Source organism: Varanus komodoensis, unplaced genomic scaffold (assembly GCF_004798865.1).
Source record: "Varanus komodoensis strain SLA01 unplaced genomic scaffold, ASM479886v1 scaffold32, whole genome shotgun sequence".
Lineage (NCBI taxonomy): Eukaryota > Metazoa > Chordata > Lepidosauria > Squamata > Varanidae > Varanus > Varanus komodoensis.
In genome coordinates this window covers 19,537,463-19,555,372 of record NW_025335798.1, presented here as the reverse complement: position 1 = coordinate 19,555,372, position 17,910 = coordinate 19,537,463, and the positions used below count along the sequence as shown (strand labels likewise).

At 41.3% G+C, this 17,910-nt stretch overlaps 1 protein-coding gene across 1 annotated transcript in view; it reads left to right on the top strand.

The window, feature by feature from the left end:
• LRP1B (LDL receptor related protein 1B) overlaps positions 1-17,910 on the top strand; it is a 730,365-nt gene that overhangs the window by 343,042 nt on the left and 369,413 nt on the right. The window contains exons 8-9 of the mRNA XM_044438491.1: positions 10,079-10,301; positions 17,295-17,466. Coding sequence (XP_044294426.1) covers positions 10,079-10,301; positions 17,295-17,466 — 395 coding nt within the window. The remainder of the gene's footprint in view (positions 1-10,078; positions 10,302-17,294; positions 17,467-17,910) is intronic.

Here is a 17,910-nt window from a genome sequence, read left to right as displayed (position 1 = left end):
CTGCTGTTACCAGGCCATGGGGTTCCTATTTACTTGGATGGTGATCTGCCCAAGGTCAGGAAAGATGACTAAATGGGGAATGAGGAGCAGTGTTCAGGTAGGTCCTAAAGTTGCAGATGGTTCTGTTCCCCAGATATCCAAAAGCCACTGGTCAGTTTCAGGCTAGAGTCTTTTCGGCTTGCTTTCAAGAAGGTTCTGTTTCTTTCTTTAGGCTGCTATTGTGATTTGTTTATTTGATTGCATTAGATTGTTTTACATTACACAATGCTTTGAGGACTGTGGGGGTTTAAAAACCTTATGGCTAATGAGGCAGGATAAAAATTTAATAAATAAATAAATAAAGTGGCTTGAGTTCATGGGACCTGAAAGACCACTTCCTCCAGTACAAAATTGTGCAGGTCTTGGGAGAGGACCCGGCTTTTAAGATCTCCACCTTCAGAAGCACATCTGCTGGCAATGTGAGGGAGGATGTTCTAGGCAGCCAATGCTAGGCTCCAAAACTCTCTTGCAAGGCAGGTTTCACTCCCTTTGTCCTGTTCTTCTGCTATTGGACTAGCACAAGATGGACATAAAAATGATCTGGGCATATAGCAGCACTACTGCTCTTCTCTTTGCATTCTTTTTTGCAGAGAATATCTGTGCAAAATACAGTTCTCAAAACACATTTAGTAGTCTGTTCACCCAGCAATCTGACTGAGTAGAAAGGTTGTCATAGGAGAAGTAGTGATCTGTGTGAATATTCTCTGATCCTCCTTATGCTAGCATCTGCTCTAGAGAACTAGCACATACTCATGCTTCTGATTACCTGAATATTGCCATAGCTTCCAGTCATTTCAGTACTATAGCCTGTGCTGTGCAGGAATAAGGTAATTTGCACTCTTCTGTGTCATAATTAAATAGATGACTCATTCATGTTTATATGTGAAGAAATGTAACATTTCCCCACAAAACAAAGGATCCTATTATCATTTGCTCATAGCAAGAAGTTGCATTGTATAAGAGCGATACAAAACTAATAAAATAAAAATCATAGAAACCAACTGTTCATTTCACAGGCATTGAAAAAACTAATGATACTATTCTGTTGCTGAGAGACAGGGTGTTAGGCTTTGTGACTTCTATTAAAAATACCTAAAGCTATCAAAAAGAAAGTCTTCAGCCAGTGACTGGATTCAGGTTTAGAGGATTAGTAATGGGATATGAAACCTTTTGGCCTATAGGTTACCACTGTGATTCCAGAAGAAGGGCTGGCTAAGTCATAGGTGAAACTATTTATCTCCTGTGAAATTGACAATTTTAGGAGAGAGTTTATATGAGACTATTTTAAAAGTAACAGAAAAAAAATTGTATTTTTGTTCTTATTTGCTTCTATAACAACCCCAAATTGCCTTGGATTAAAAGAAGGCGAGCGGTCCAGAGACCCCCTTCAATGCCTAGTGAGTCATTTTGTCTGCATAAATCAAGTTTAAGAATATATAACAGCAATGTGTGTGATTGCTCTGGGAGAGCCCAACGTAATTCAGGAATCACTTTGCTATTCATCAGTTAAGGCCAGAAATGGAAGTGAGAAAAAATGTTCTGCCTCAGGACAGTAACTAAAGTCAGTAAAATGCAACGACTTGCATTGATGACTGATGATCACACCTAAGATGTTTTTACTGGAAAAGTCCTAGGACAGCATCTTTCTCAAATAACTCCAAAAAAGTAAGACACCTTGATACAATTACAGGAAGTATCATTTTCTTTGTAAGCTCAGGAGACTAATGAAGAAGCCAAAAGAAAAGAAAAAAGTGAACAAACCAAAAATAAGGCCAGAGAGAAATTGTTGTCAGGGTCATCGATAGGCCTATTGGGAGTGGGTAGAAAATAGATCTGGATCTACTGGCAGATCGTTGGTCTTTGGTTGATTTGCTGTAGATCAGCAAGGATTTCTCACTCCCATTAGACGAACAATAGCAGCAGTAAAATATGTCTCTTCAGCCCTAAATTACACTGCCGAAATGAAGAAAGCTTGGGTGTTTGTGTGGTAGGTCTGTGAACTCTGTTCCATACTCAGAACAAATATTGATATCAGAATGGTTTGATTGAGCTCTATTTCTTTTGTGTCAGGTTCTGAATGGTGGATTTAGGATTCTAGCAAAAATTAAGATATCCTGCAAGCCCTAAGTCTGCCCACATGACATGATGAAGTTTCTGTATTCACTACACTACTCCTGTTTCACATGAACAACACAGTGCTGACTGAGGAAATCAGTAATAGTATCTGCAAACGGACACTAGCGATATGCTCCTCCCAATGAAAAATACAGTCTTTCTCTAGCATTAGTTCTGCCCTCCATTTTAGTTTCAGTATGTCAGTAGTTAGGCAATGCAGTAAAAAAAAGTGTCATCTGAACTGTAGTTGTCTTTCACTAGCCTTCTCTCTTCACTGTCTTCCATAACATTGAAGACAGACAATCCTCTCTTACTGCCCTAAGTCTGAATAAGGGTGGGGTGGAACATTAGTTAAACCCTCACTCTGAAGGTGAGTAGGGAAAACAGTATTCAGTCCATATGAATTCCATGTGGTATCGAGGCCCAGAAATGGGTACACTTAGCATATGATGGAGGAGGTGCTACTTGGCCCAGTATTGTCACTGGAGTCCCAAGTGGTATTGCTGGCATGGAGGACGCTAGACCTAGTTTTGGCTGTTTCCTCAGCTGTGGTTGTCCTGGGTCAGGGAAAGCCTTGCCACTGTTTCCTGTGCTAGCATAACCTCCCAGCTGGATGGCTGGAATGTGTTATATGAGGGTCTGTGCTGGAACAAGAAGCTTCAGAGAGTCCAAGCTGAAGTGAGGAAAACCCAGCATGCAGGCACATGTACCAATGTTGACAAGTGCTGAACATGAGGTAAGTGCGATTATTGTCTCATGTTGCCCTTGTTCTGTGACTAAATAAAGACCTTCAGAGCAGATGGTGTCAGCTCATCAGCTGTGGTGTGCATTGAATTCATTTTAAACTGAAACTATTTAAGTCTTAACCATAATTTGAGTCATGCAGACAATGTTGCTGCAAATTGTGTCATAGTTTCCTAACAAGAGCTGTCAGATTGACTGGTATCGCCTCGCTGTTTCCTAGATATATAAATGGGACAGTTTGGTTTCCGCCAGATATTTTTTACAAGCCTGACTGATTCTTTTTTTGTCACTTAGACATGAGCAAAAGCAAATCGTAGAACAAAGAATGCTTGCAAATAAGCAAGGCAGAGCATTGTATTCTAATACAGTTACATTCTAATTGGCTCATAGATACACATTAACCAAATGTATGCCGATTCACATTTAAACTCTTCAGCCAAAGAAAATATTAATGAAATCTGTTTCAGTAAAACTGGAAAAAGTATCTTATTGAATTAAATTGAACCCTATAAGATCTTATTTCCTTCCACAGCTCCCCATGATAACTCTGCCACATCCTTGTTTAATAGTTTGGACATTGCTTGTTTACTTTGTGCACTGTAACAAACTAGGTCAAATGTACAATGCACTTTTTCTTTCTTGGTTTGGACGGCAAAAGAATATAATTTGAGAATTTTTCAGTTTGGAAACAAAAGGTGACTGCAGAGAGATTTGATACCATACCCATGGAAGATCCTAGCAGATTCCATACCAAATATCTCATTTGAGAGCTTGGTGAAGAAGTGCTAAGGGGGTTAGCCGGAATTTTCCTCAGTCCTTGCATCTTCTTTCAGGTGAGCAATGTGAGCACCCAAAGTTTCTGTCAGGACCCTAGCCTTTTTGTTGACCTTTTCTCTCTCTCTCTTTCCCTCTCTCTGCCCCAGCCTCTGCAATAGCAATAATCCCTCCTACAGAAAAAAGCAAGGACAATATTTGAGGGTGAAAACCTTTCCACTAATTTAAGCAATAGGCTGCCATCAACCTTGTACAGTGGTGGTGAACCTATGGCAGGAGTGCCGCAGCAGGCACGCAGAGCCCTCTCTGTCGGCACGCGAGCCAAGTCGCCCCAGCATCGCCCCAGCAGCCGAGCATCGGATAACAGTGCACACAGGGGCCATGCGCATGCTCGGAAAGGAGTAGCGGAGCCAGGCGATGATGTCACAAGCCACGACTCATTAGCTGCAACTCGTCTGAGCTTTCACATGGCCGGTCAGTAGTTCCAAACCCTTTTTGGAACTACTCTGAGTCAAAGTCTAGGGTTAGATGCTGGGACCTCTGTAAAACATTGTCCATTATCACACCTTCAGAATTGCAAAGTTGTGCAGGGTAGCTGAGAACGGGTGAAAATGGCTGCACACATTGTGGGTGGTGGTGGAGAAACGGGTGGTGCCAAAATCCACACAGCACACTGGCCCCATCCCCAAACGACTGAAGCGCTGGCAGTGGAGTGCCCCTTTCAGTCCACCAAGCAAATACATTATTCACTCATTTGTTACATTTATATCCCATCTTTCTTTCTGCAAGGAGCCAAAGTCAGCTTACATAATAATCCCCCTCTTCTCCATTTTACCTTCACAGCCACAACCCTCTGAGGTAGGTTGGGCCAGGAGAGCCATTCACTTCGTGGCTGAATGGGGTGTAGAAGCCAGATCTCCGAGGCCCAGTCCTGTGCCACTTGACTAATATGCAAAGTTCTGGAGGCCAAGAGCACAAGCTAGGAGCTGTCTGTAATGGAAGATATTCTGAGCGACACTACAAAAGTTGTGAAATAGAATAGCTGTGTATATGAAACAGTTTATATAGGGCAGTGGTGGTGAACCTATGGCACGCATGCCACAGTGGGCACGCAGAGCCCTCTCTGTCGGCACGCGAGCCAGGTCGCCCCAGCATCGCCCCAGCAGGCAAGCATCAGATAACAGTGCACACAGGGGCCATGCGCATGCTCGGAAAGGAGTAGCGGAGCCAGGCGATGATGTCACAAGCCACGACTCGTTAGCTGCAACTCGTCTGAGCTTTCACATGGCCGGTCAGTGCGCTGCCAAGGATGGATGGATGGATAGATATGTGCTTGGACTGGCTGTGAATTGTTTCTTCTAAACTAAAACCTCAGTATTCAGGGTTTTTTGCAGAGTTGGCACTTTGCGATAAATAAGTGGGTTTTGGGTTGCAGTTTGGGCATTCAGTCTCTAAAAGGTTCGCCATCATTGACCTAGTACGATCAACAAGTTGGTTCAACAATTTAGAACTCTCAATAAGAATATTAGGAGGCAGAGACAGCTATACTGAAAGCAAATGCAAGGATATGGGGAGAAGCGCATCTTTTAGATAGCTTTAGCACTTACAGTTTTATCAGAGAATATTGGATCAAGGTTCTGTCCGTACAGAAAATGTGAGCACATGTGTGGGTGACAAGAAAGATAAATTGTGGGAAAAACATGGAAAAGGTTATGGAAAGGTGAAGACGAGATGCCTGTGAGAAGAACTTTGAATATGAAATGGGAAGAGAACATCCATCAAAATTAGATTAAAATTATATCATTATTATTAATTAAGGAAATATAGAAAGTTGGCATAGATTTGGTCTGTACACTTTATTGTCTTTTGAATTCTGATTCATTTCCCATTGTGCATAGGACCAGTATCTGTAGCACTTTTAAACAGGCTCAAATATGGATAGTCTGGACACACAGGAATGCCGGCACTGTTTTTTTCCTTCTTCCCCCTACATCTGCCATCCCTCCTGGCCACTTTGGCACCTACTAAAGTGGACATATATTAATTTGAGGGAAAAGTTGGCATGGTGCATATTATTTTCTGTGTATTATTTAAACATTTGGACTAAGTTGCTAAGAATCCAAACTTCTTCTCATGATTGGTATATTGACTCGTATCGTATTATTCATTTGTAATAAATAAAGCAATTTCAGAAAATATCAGAAACGGAAACCTAATATGCTTTCCTTTCCTCTTTTATTCAGAAACTGATGAAAATGCAGCTATATTGTACCAAGAATTTCTCAAACTAATTACACTGCTTAGGTTTAAAGGTCATTCAATTACATTTAGTCAGAGTAGCAAATTAAACTAAAATAAATTTGATCATTGCTAAAGAAGGTAATATTTCAGGATTATACACTATGATTCATCTCTTTTCTGCAGAAAGAATAAAAATAAGTTAAGAGAGCAAGAATGCACTAGGCTGCCATTTTGTTTGCATTTCAGGATCACAAGGTGTCATTAAGCCTTTACCTCTAGAACCGGCTGTACGATGAGCTTTCATGAATATTCCTCTGTTTTATTAGCTAATGTGCTGCTGAAGTAGTGGTTAGTACAGTGCAGGTGGAGACCCTTGTTACGAGGCGGAAAAAGTTGGAAGTAGTTGTAGAGCAGGCTCACTCTGATTTTGGCAAGTATCAGCAAACTATAGCTTGTGAATGAGAGTGAAATGAGACTGCATAGAAATGAGAGCACATGCAGGTAATGCAGCTGCATCAGGTCGATTTCCTCTACCCTGCTTGCAGGAATCCTATGGCCATCTGAGACTTCCTGAATTAGTGCAAAATACCAAAAAAATCTATACAAGTTTAGTTGAAGTATTGATTCCATTATTCGATTTTCTTCCGAAGCTTAGAGGTAGCGGCATTAAATTTTAAATGTACATGTTTTGCACTACCTGCTTGCACTCTATATTATATTATGCCCACTGACAGCTTAAACACGATATTCCTTCTAAGTAGGGCCCTTCTAAGACTCAAATACTCGGCATCATCAGAACTTATTTTCGCCCCACTTAGTGTTCTGCCCTGATACCATTGAACTGCCATTGGTTCTTGTGCTACTTTGATTTTTCTTCTCTTCAAAAGAGGTTCTCACTTGATTTTTTTTGTTTTTTAGTTCTCCAAAAGTGATTTTCATGCAGCCTTCATCAACTCCATACATAGCCATGTAAAATGATCCTGTGCAAGCTTACCGATTAGTAAGTCCCACTGCATTTATTTGGACTTACCCCAAGGGAAGTGTGCGTGATCGCAGTTTCAGTAATGTTATCAGTTTCTCAAGATATGAAAAGAGAGTGTTGTTATTAATCAGATTTTAGTTACATTGATTTCCATTCAAGCTCCATAAAACATATAATGAGGACTTGTGACCCATATTAATGATGATGAAGGCAGTGAGAGCGCAATACAGGTAATTAATGAATGATGAAGTTATTCTCCAGAAGTTGTATTGATTGCAGTCTTTTCTAATGGGAGCTAAATAGCTGGGCGGTGTGGATGGTGCTATTCTGGACATTTTTTTTAAATAGCGAAACAAATTTTGTATGTGGCAGGGCTTTTCTTTTAATTTCTATATATTTTGTTCTTGTATTTTTGTCATCTTCTCGTAGTGTTCCACAATGTCATGCTTCCTTGGCTTACTCCATTCAGAAGGGATGAATGCAGAAAAATAAAAATCATAATTAGCAGTGTAAGAAACCAGATTTGTTTAGAGCAATTAACAAATTGATGGCCACTTGCCATAACCAGAGCAAAAAGCCATCTGTGATACTTCAGATGGAGAGCCATATGTCTGCCAACCCTAGTTGGTGGCTTTCAGATCAGCCCTTTGCAGGCATGCAAAACGAACACATGAAGCGGTACAGTGGGACCATACATGTTGACCTAGCCCCCAACATCCCCATCCCCATGGAGAGACTGCCAGGCCTTCATACTTTCAGCATTTGACTGTTGTCAAAGTGTTTCATATATTGTCCTGGTCAAAAGTTCTGGTTAATCTGTTCCTGACATTTCAACTGATCTGCATGGATGTTGGAACCACATAGTGAGATCTTTATGTGATCAAATAAATTGACTCAAACCTTTCTCTGAAGATTGGACTGGAGGGTAAGCATAGGGAAGGACCCACCTGGCTTTCTTTGGCCAAATGATTTCAGAGGTTCTTGACTACAACCATGATCTCAGAGGTTTTGGCCAGCTTTGATGCATGAACACTGCCTCCCTGGCCATAGTGCTGAGTGGAAGAGTGTTCTTTCACCCTTTGCCTTGGTCTGGGTGGTTTTGCCTGCTCTACCTGGCAAATCCTGCTGGGACACACCATTGCCACAGATCGATCACACCTAACATTTGCTTGAAGCTGCAGATCACAGTTGAAGATCAATAGCAGTAAGCTGCCTTTGAGAAAAGCTTGTCCACTGTTTATTATTTTAGAAAAGGGTAAAGGGAAGGATAGAACCAACAATTTCTAAGACAGCAGTTCTTTCAGTGAAACCTGGAAGGAGGAACTCTCTCTGGCTGCCCCAAGTGTCTTCAGAATGTGCAGCAGAATGCCAGATAACTGCTTAGAGCAGTTGTAAGATGGTATGGAGAATGGCAAGGAGGAGAAGAGAGAGAAACTCTCCTGACTCTATCTGACTCATGCCTGCGTAATGTTGGACTCAGCCATCTAAGGTTCTAGAGAAAAAGCAAAATTCCACTGAATGCAGTTCTGAAGAAAATATCTTTCCTATATAAAACTTCAAAGCATGTATGAACTGACCCTAAATCTTTCTAATTAGAAAGATGCAAAGCTAAATCTTTCTAATTGGAATCAATGGGACTTACAAGTGTTTGAATTTAGCTGGCTCATGCCTTTGATAGTGAATGACGCAATATTTGGAATGGCGAAGCCTTACTAATTGGAAGGAATAAAGGACAAGGTTGCGAGACTTTGCATGCTTACTTGGAAGTAAGCTGCACTACATTCAATGGGGCTTTCCTTTAGGTAATCTTGTATAAGACAGAGGTGTTAATTATCAACTCAGCTTTCTGTTCTAATATTAGTACATAACAACCATTTTACTGGAAAATCATCTTGTTCATTTTCTCAGCTATATTATAACATTCAGTCTCCAAAAATCAGATTATTCTTTATAGTGTCAAAGTCATGGCAAGATGGTCTTCTATTTACACATGTAATTTAGTCTCATGAGAAAGTAATCTTGTTAAAATATTGTCAGGTTAATTGAAATTGATTTGTGTTTACTAAACATAGTGGTTGCTAATCAAATATCAGGCTTAGAAGCTTTGGAGGTACATTTGATAGATTCCTATTAGTCTTGCACTGAAAGAACCAAATCTATGGAGAGATAAATTAAACTTAGCAGTACTTTTTCCCTCTTTAACATGGATAAGACTACTGTGTCAATACCTTGCCTTCTGTGAGCTGCTGTGCTTTGGGATAGATGAGGTAGTCATGAAGTCTAGTTTACCTCTGCCTGCATTATCTGTCAATCGCTCATATGCACTTTTCCAGCTGCTTAATTGCTTATCACTTCTGCTGCTCTGTATGATTGAAAACTATCCTCACATAACCATAAATTAATTGCTATGTTTTGAATATATTTGCTGTGAGAGCAAAGAATTGCTGATTGACATTCAATATAAGCCAAATTATATGTATACATCTTTGGCCTAATAGATCCCACTTTCTATGTATTTAGCTGAAAAATTATTTTTCTCCACTGACAACAGGATTACTGTGCTTTGATTCTGTAATTTTAAATTCCTATTGCTCTGGCACACAGATAGAGCATTAAGCTTGAAATTCTGTGGCAGGGAGGAGTGGCTGGGTAGGTTCAAATCCTCGCTTCACCAGAATGCATATCATGTGACATCATCTCTTAGTCTGACCTACCTCACAGTGGTGTGTGGTAGATGTAGTTTGCCTCATGTACACTGCCATGGATTCCTGAAAGAAAGGATGTGGTTCCAAATGGTCATATGTTTTTCAATCTTAAAAAAGGAGAAAAAAACCCTAACTTTCATTTTGTGGAAAAATATTTATGAAAATATATAAGTGAACAATTTAAGTTAATTAAATAACACTTTATATTTAAATATTTATTGGTATTGCCATTTATGAGCTATGCATATTTAAAGCAATGACATCTTAAGGAGCAAACTTGCTATGGTATATTTTTTAACCTTTAGGTGCATAAGATTTTTCACTGTCTGCTTTCTGCAGTGGAAAAAAGACTTAGTAGTATAAATACCACATATTAGACATCTAGCTTTTTTTGATGGAAAGCATCTTACAGCCTTGCTGTCCAAGATGAATTGGTTTTGCTTATTTGTTTTGTAATGGCTTAATTTTCATTCCACAGAAAACTCTTCTTTACGGACTATGGAAATGTTGCTAAAATTGAAAGATGTGACATGGATGGGATGAACAGAACAAGGATCGTGATAACTAAAATAGAGCAGCCCACTGCCCTTACGCTGGACCTGGTCAGAAAATATGTTTACTGGGTAGATGTCTACCTGGACTGTATTGGAGTTGTGGACTATCAAGGACAGCACAGACACACAGTAATTGAAGGTTATCAGGTAACAACTATGTTTACTTATATAACTGTTTTGAATTGTTCTTTGTGTGAGAGTACACACATTCATAGGTTTAGCCATTCCTAATAACAATTAAGCTTCCGGCTGGACTAGTATTATAGAGAGGCTCCTTGTTGTGCGGCGGCCCAGTCCCAGTCCTGTAATTTACATGAAGTCCCAGCAATGTCACCTTCCATATGTAGCTCTACTCTGTTCCCCATCCCACACACATTTTTGTGTCTGGAAAGCCAGAATGGCCATGTAATTTCTTTCTTATTTGTGGTGCTAGCAGCTGTCTTTCTGGAAGCATCCAATGTCTAGTTCATCCTAACCCTAGGATCGTACAGTGAAGTTGTAGTATATTTGGTGTTGCTATGTCCTACATGTAGCAACATTTTTTAACATTTGTGGTAGCATATGAAAAGCTGGCCCAAGGATAACTGGAAACCATGGGCGCCACATGGCAAGCTACTCAAAAACAAGGACATACAATTCCATTTGTATTTGTTTGTTTGTTTATTTATTTATTTGGGTATTGATAATCTGTCCCTCAGCCCACAGTTATAAGAAACAGAAAGTGTAAGAAAATCAATACAATGAAATCAAGGCAAGTATTAAAAAAAACCATAAGGCAGATAGTGCAGCTTATAGAGTTCATGAAATTTTCAGCAGATCCCTGGGCAAATGCATGGACAGCACTCTTCATGCCACCCAAGCCATGGTGTTCATACACGAAGTAGAGAAGCTCTACCAAGGACAGCACATGAGCAAGATGGCCTAGGGGAAATTGTTTCTATAGGCATTTGCATCATGAATCACTTGGGGCTTTATATGTAAACACCAGGAAATTGAATTGGACACAGAAGTAAATGGACAGCCGATGTAGATCCCTAATGATCAGTGGAAAAAAACCTGTAGTGAACAGAACAGTAGCCCTGTGAGATGTGAGCACACGTGATGTCCAGGTGTGCAAAGATGCAGTTGGCTTCTCATCTCTTGGATGCCAGACAGCTTTGCTGCTCGGTCATTTTGAACCATCCAATGGTACATGAACAAATTCACAAAGCAATCATAAAATGAAGTTACGTGTTGATCTCTCTGCCCAATTCACATCCCCCAACAGCAGGATCCTACAAATGATAGTAATCGTTTCTACTTTGAGGAAAGTCTCAGTTTTCAAGTTTTGTTCACACAGCTATCTGAGCCTGCCTCAGCTGTGCTTTTGGGTCTGTCTTTTCTGACTTTCACTTGTGCCAATCCCTTGTAAGGGTTTGTGTGCCTTGAAGCCTTAATGTTGTAACATTAGCTTGGTGCTTAAATATTTGTGATGACATAAGAAGAATGAATTTGTACAGAATTCAGCACTGTCTGAACAAATATCATGGAAGCAACAGGTTAAAATAAGACACACTAACTAGTATTAGTGGTTTGAAATTGCAGCATGAATAGTCTAAAATTCAGGGTTGTATTCATGGATTGAATGTATATTTTGCATTTAATAGGTGAAAAACCAGTCAGAAAAGAAATATACAATACAAACAGATCAAAATGAGACAGGTCCCATGTTTACCTTGTCTGATGCAAAGTAACACATGCTGCTTGAGTTCTAGACAGATGAGACAGGCAGAAGTTGGGTAAGCAGGCAAATGAGAAGGGCCTCCCTCTCTGCTCCGCTCCCATCCCCGTCACCTTCTGAAATCCAAGAAAGAATTTTGGACTGACAGGCCGGTGAAGAAGACCTTCCTTTCTATCTCCCAAGCTTCTGGAGTCAAGTGGGGAAGAACCAGATCACTACTGGGTCAGGCAGACCAATAGAAAGGACTGCCACCTCCTCCCACTGCATCATGTGCTAAGCTGGAAGCCGCCCCGAGGCTTTTTGTGAATGGGGCACCATATAAATGTTCCAAATAAATAAATAGATAGCTAGCTAGCTAGCTGCAGTGTTGATAACAAAAATTACAAACTGCATAAATGTACAGCAAGTTTCTTCCTGAGCAAGTTTCTGTGCATCACACATACGGGCTTTGCACATGCATGGGGTCTGTTCTTGAGAAGTTTTTCCTAGCTAAGCGATTCTGCCCCTTCCTCCCCCTAGTATATAAGGGCAAGATCCCCACCATTTTCCCAGTTCTTTTCCGACTGCTGTTTTGGATGCCTCAGGTTACTGCTGAGCATTTCTTTACCTTTTACTTCAGCTTCCTAACATCTTATACATATTCTCTATCTTCCACCAAGCTGCATCTTTGCTCTTTTTTCCTACCCCCACACTCTATTCCTACTTTTACTCTACTCCTCAAACACCCTGTTATCCATTTTTTTCAAGCTATCAAAATGAACTTTCCCTTCTCATTCTTCCTCTTTTTCTCCCCTGATAGCATTCAAAGCAGCATTCAGGAAATGTGTCCACTGCAGCATGAAAATGCCAGCCGCAGGCAGGCTCTCATTGTGCCTTTTCTGGGTGAAGATCACAGGATGGATTCCTGCTCTCACTGCCAGGCATTTATCAGTCAGATGTGCAAAAACCTAGCAGACTGACTCAAAACTGAAATATGGATCTGCACCCTTATGAATTGGCTGTAATGACCCTGCATGAGCACCTCAAGTCTTGCGGCTCCTGAGGCTCCGTCAATCACATTGTCCATGCAACCCAAGTCTGAGACTGCATTGACCAGAAACAAGCTGAAAAAGACGGCTAAATGCGCATATAAAATGGTGGCTGCCAAGAAAACAGGCCTGATACCACTTGCCTTCACCATCCCTTGGATCAGTCCATGCCACCATTCCAACAACGGTCCTAAGCACACTTCCAGAGCTAGCTCAGCTATTAGTGCTGGCAGCAGTCCCTAGAACAGCTCCACCATTGGCTGAATGGCTAGGTATGAAACCACGGCCTCGTCCATCTCTGAGGGAGAAATCCAAGACTCTATGCCTCACACACCTGGACGCATTCCTCCTCTGTCTCCATCAAGACAACCTCAGACTCCATATCTGGAACTGTGACCCAGAATGCTACAGTCCAGTCCAGTGGCAGGCCCGTTGGATAGGATGTTCTTTCCAGCTTCACCCCATGCTTCAAGTCACCAATTACCTGAACCAGCCTGGACTCAAGAACTGTACTGGACACTGCTGCCCCCCATGGACCTGTACCACCATGGTGAGAGATGTCTCACTGACTCCTGCTACTGTCATTGGTCTCCCTACTGACCAATGGAGCCATGGAGAATATCAATAACCACCCTTTCTCTGCCTCCACCAGATCCAACTGGGCCTTCAGATATTGAATTACAAGGCAACCATGGGAAGGTACCAGGTCTTCCTATGGGAGAATATGGGCATCCTAGCTGTTTTTCTGCCTGGAACAACACTGCAAACAGGGTAGGGTGTTCCGGGTGGAGCCCTTTGACTTTCAAGGCAGCAAAATAATATCACTTGTCCACTTGTCTGCAACTCCAGAGACTTTGTTGGCACACTGTCAGTTTGGAGACACACCTGGCTCTGGGCAGCAAGCCTATCTGAAGAAACCTGGTCCTGTATTGAGGATCTACCTTTTGATGGTGAAAGACTGATCAATACCAGAACTGACGAGAAACTCGATAGTATCCAGAAGGCGAAGTCTACCATATGGGTTGGGTTTTGTTGGGCATGTAAGTGGCCTTGAGGGCCCTCCACTGAGCCGGGATCAGTCTCATAATTCCATGTGCTAGCGACAGCAGTCTTGTGAGCCTTGTCACCAGGATGCCATTTGTTTCTAACAATCCAGGAAAACATTGGGCACCAAGGAGTGATACCATAGTGCCATTGGTGCAAGTTTGGCTCAAAGCCACCGAAACACTTTCCTTCATGCAAGGGATTTCATAACCATGGATCAGTGGATCCTTTCTACTGTGGAGAACAGATGCCACATAGAATTGGACACCCTTCCACCTCTTGGGTACATGTGCAGTTTAGCCTGCTCTCCTGTTTTGTCTGAAAAGGTTTCCATGTTACTGGAAAAAGGCATGATCTGACTGGTTTCTCCATCTGATTCCCATTCCAATTTCTACTTGCTCTACTTCACTGTTTCCAAGAAGGATGGCAGCCTCTCTCCCATCCTTGTCGTATGAGACACAAACTATTATATCCCTCGTAAGACGTTCTGCATGGTTTTGCACAAAACCTTATGCAATTGTTGTGCCCAGGGGACTGCTTCACCTTGACTGATTTATGAGACACTTACTTCCATATCTCCATTCATCTGAACTACCAACCCTTCCTCCTGTTCTAGATTGAGACTGATGCCTATGAATTCACTGTCCTTCCATTTGGACTCTCCATAGCCCTATGGGTTTTCCCCAGGTGTATGACTGTAGTATGTGCCCACCTTAGGTTACAAGGAATCCAGGTTTTTCCCTAGATGGATGACTAGCTGCTGGTTACCCCATCCCAGGAAGAGCTCCAGTACTCCACTGGGGGAAACTTCTTAACCCCTGGACAGACTGGGGTAGTGTATTAAAACTGAGAAATCTGTGCTTCTCCCCTCCCAGTTGATCCTGTACATTGTGTTGAAGCCAGATTCCATCACAGCCTGCATGTATATCATATAACTTGAGTGAAGAAACTGGTCAAACTTGTAATGCAGCTCCAACTCAAACCTTCAACTGCAGTGCAAAAGGTCAAGTGGCTGCTCAGACTCATTGTAGCAATGGTAGCAATCATCTGGTTTACAAGACTCTAGATGTGGCCTCTACAACTTTGGTTTGTACATGCCTCTCAGTCCTGCAATACAGTTGATACTGGCTGAGGTACTACAGCTGAACACCAGATGTTCCTACAATGCCAAATGGAATGTCTTTGCAATTTTAGCCTGAGAAGAGGCCTTTGATCCTTGTTGGGCATCTATCCGCTATATCCTAAGCTTCCTCCACAAGTTCCACACTAGAGACTTTAAACCATCCTTCAGTACAGTCTACTTGGCAGCAATTTCTGCTTTTCATGAGATGGCGGATGGTTTCTTATCCCATTGAAATCATCCCATCCTATTCTTTTCCCATTCATTGTCTTGTTGGTTCCTTAGAGGTTTCTAGAACGTGGTGCTACTGATCCAATCTATTGTACCAGGATGGAGCCTACAAGCACTCATAAAACCACCTTTTGATGTCTTGGCCATTGTAGACTTTTGCTTACTTTTCTGGTAATTATTACATCAGCCAGAAGAGCAAGTGAACTATTCACTCTGTGGAGCAACCTACCTTTTCCTGTTTTCCATAAACAGGCAGTCCTCTGACCAGTCTATTCCAGGACATTGTACTTCCAGCATTCTTCTCAACACCAACACCATCTATTGCAGTGGTCCCATATCAAATCCCTCCACTGATTACAAAGACTTTTTGTGGCCTATGGCGAACAGTCCAAAGGCAAGCCAGTCAGCCCTCAGCAGCTTGCTCACTGGATTGTTGAGTTGATTAAACTCAGATATCAATTTGCTGGACTGCACCTACCTGAACAATCCAGAACACACTCTACCCAGGGCAATAGCAATGTCCACAGTGCTACATGCCGTCATCCCACTATGTGAGGCAGCAACATGGTCCAACCCAGCAACCTTTTTTTGACACTACCAATTAGATGTCTGCATCATGCAAGACTGTTCCTTCTGCTGAGCTCCTTCTCCTCTGAGAACAACTCCCTCCTCCTTTTCAAGGTGAGCTTGCTAGTTGCTCATATGTGTGATGCACAGAGAGCACGATAAAGGAAGTTAGGATGCTTACGTGGAACCAATGTTCTTCAAGTGGTTATCTGCGCATTCACACAGCATGCCCATCAACCTCACATCAGTGGCATCAGCTAAATGTTTTTTTCTCTATAACTCTCAATCCATCACTTATCACTTCTTCTTGGGCTCTACCAGGTTGAGCCTTCTCAGCCTTGCCATCCCGGTTTCAAGGTCAAAACATCAATTTTGATCAAACTGAGAAAATGGTGGAAACCCTTCTTTTTTTTTTAGCCGAGAATGCACTGAGGTTTTATTGAGGTTTTATGGCACTGGGGTTTTATTGTATCGGGGTTTTAGTGTATGGTTTTTGTTTTGTTTTGTTTGTTTGTTTGTTTGTTTTTGATGTTGTGAGCCGCCCCGAGGCTTATTGCGATGGGGTGGCATAGAAATGTTTTAAATAAATAAATATATAAATATATTGGGAGAGGAAGGGCCGAGGCTCCCATAAAAATTAGCTTAGTTAGGAAAATCTTCCTGGCAACAGGCCGCACATAGGCACAGAGTCCATATGTGGGAATGCACAGATGACCAGTTGAAGATCATCAGTAAGCAGCCTTACTTTTCTTAAAGTGGGTTCTAAAATTAGATTTCCAGGGAGAACCATCAACTGCCACTGGCTGTGAACCAAAGAACCCCATTTAGGTGTATACTAAGAACTTGCACCCATTTGCAATGATTTCTCCTCCCCACTTTTTGCCCCTGCCTCTAGGATTACTGCTTTGTCAGAGAGTACTTCAGGTGTTCCCCTGAATTTGAGGCAGCTTTTCTAGTAGTAGAGGATATTCATTGTGAAAAATGGATGGATGGGAGTTTCAGCAGCATGGGGGAAGGTGCAGTATAGCATCATGGTTTAGGATGCCACCATCAATGTGTTCTTTGGGTTACTTTATTTGTTGTTTCCTTCTGATGAATGTCTGACATAAGCTCAAGTTTAACTTTTCCCCAAATTAATTGTCACAGTTGGAGTGAGCTTATAGTGCTTGGCCTGATCCCCAAGGCATTTCATGTGTTCTCACCTAACCTGTCTGCAATTCTACTGAGTTAATTTAAAACAGAACTATATTGTAGAAGTGAAATGAAAGCAGAATCTATTTGTGGTTTGTGTCTTACTGAGTTTTTCATTAACAAATATTGATTTTCTAAATATGACTTCCATTATTCATTTCGGTTTGCAACCTTGTATTACTGTTGGATTAGAACAAGTTGTGATAAAATCATATAATTATCTATTTTGTCCCCTTCAGGTTAGACGTCTTTATGGGTTAACAGTATTTGAAAACTATTTGTATGCAACAAATTTAGACAACTTCAGTGTTGCACAAATAAACAGATTCAATGGCACAGATACTCAGGTGTTGGTTAGACTTGAAAATGCCCAAGAGATCCATATCTACCACAAAAGGATTCAACCAACAGGTAATATTGCAGCAAACTTCACTACCTACGTCCTTTAAAACTATTTTTAAAAACTTTTTTTAAATGGTAGGGAATTTGATCTTAGTTTAATGTAGTGGAATGGATTTGTTCTCCAGCATACATACTGTAATTCTGTAATATAGATAATTATCTAGATCCTACGTTCTGACATTCCACCCAAATGAATTTGTGTGTGTGTGTGTGTGGAGGGGGGGATCTTATTGGTAGCTGGGGGTGCAAATTTTCTACTAGTCTGTGTGAGTGGTGGTAGTGGCAGTAATAAGGGTACATTTTAAAAAGTGCAGTCTTATGTGCAAATTTCAAAGCAGTAGACAGCTTTGGGATGGAATGGTAGAAAAGCAGAAAATTTTTGGAAATAAAGGGTTGGGTTTCCCAACCTGCTGTGGAATTTTTCTTTTTTAAGAAAATAAAGAGAAGCAAGTT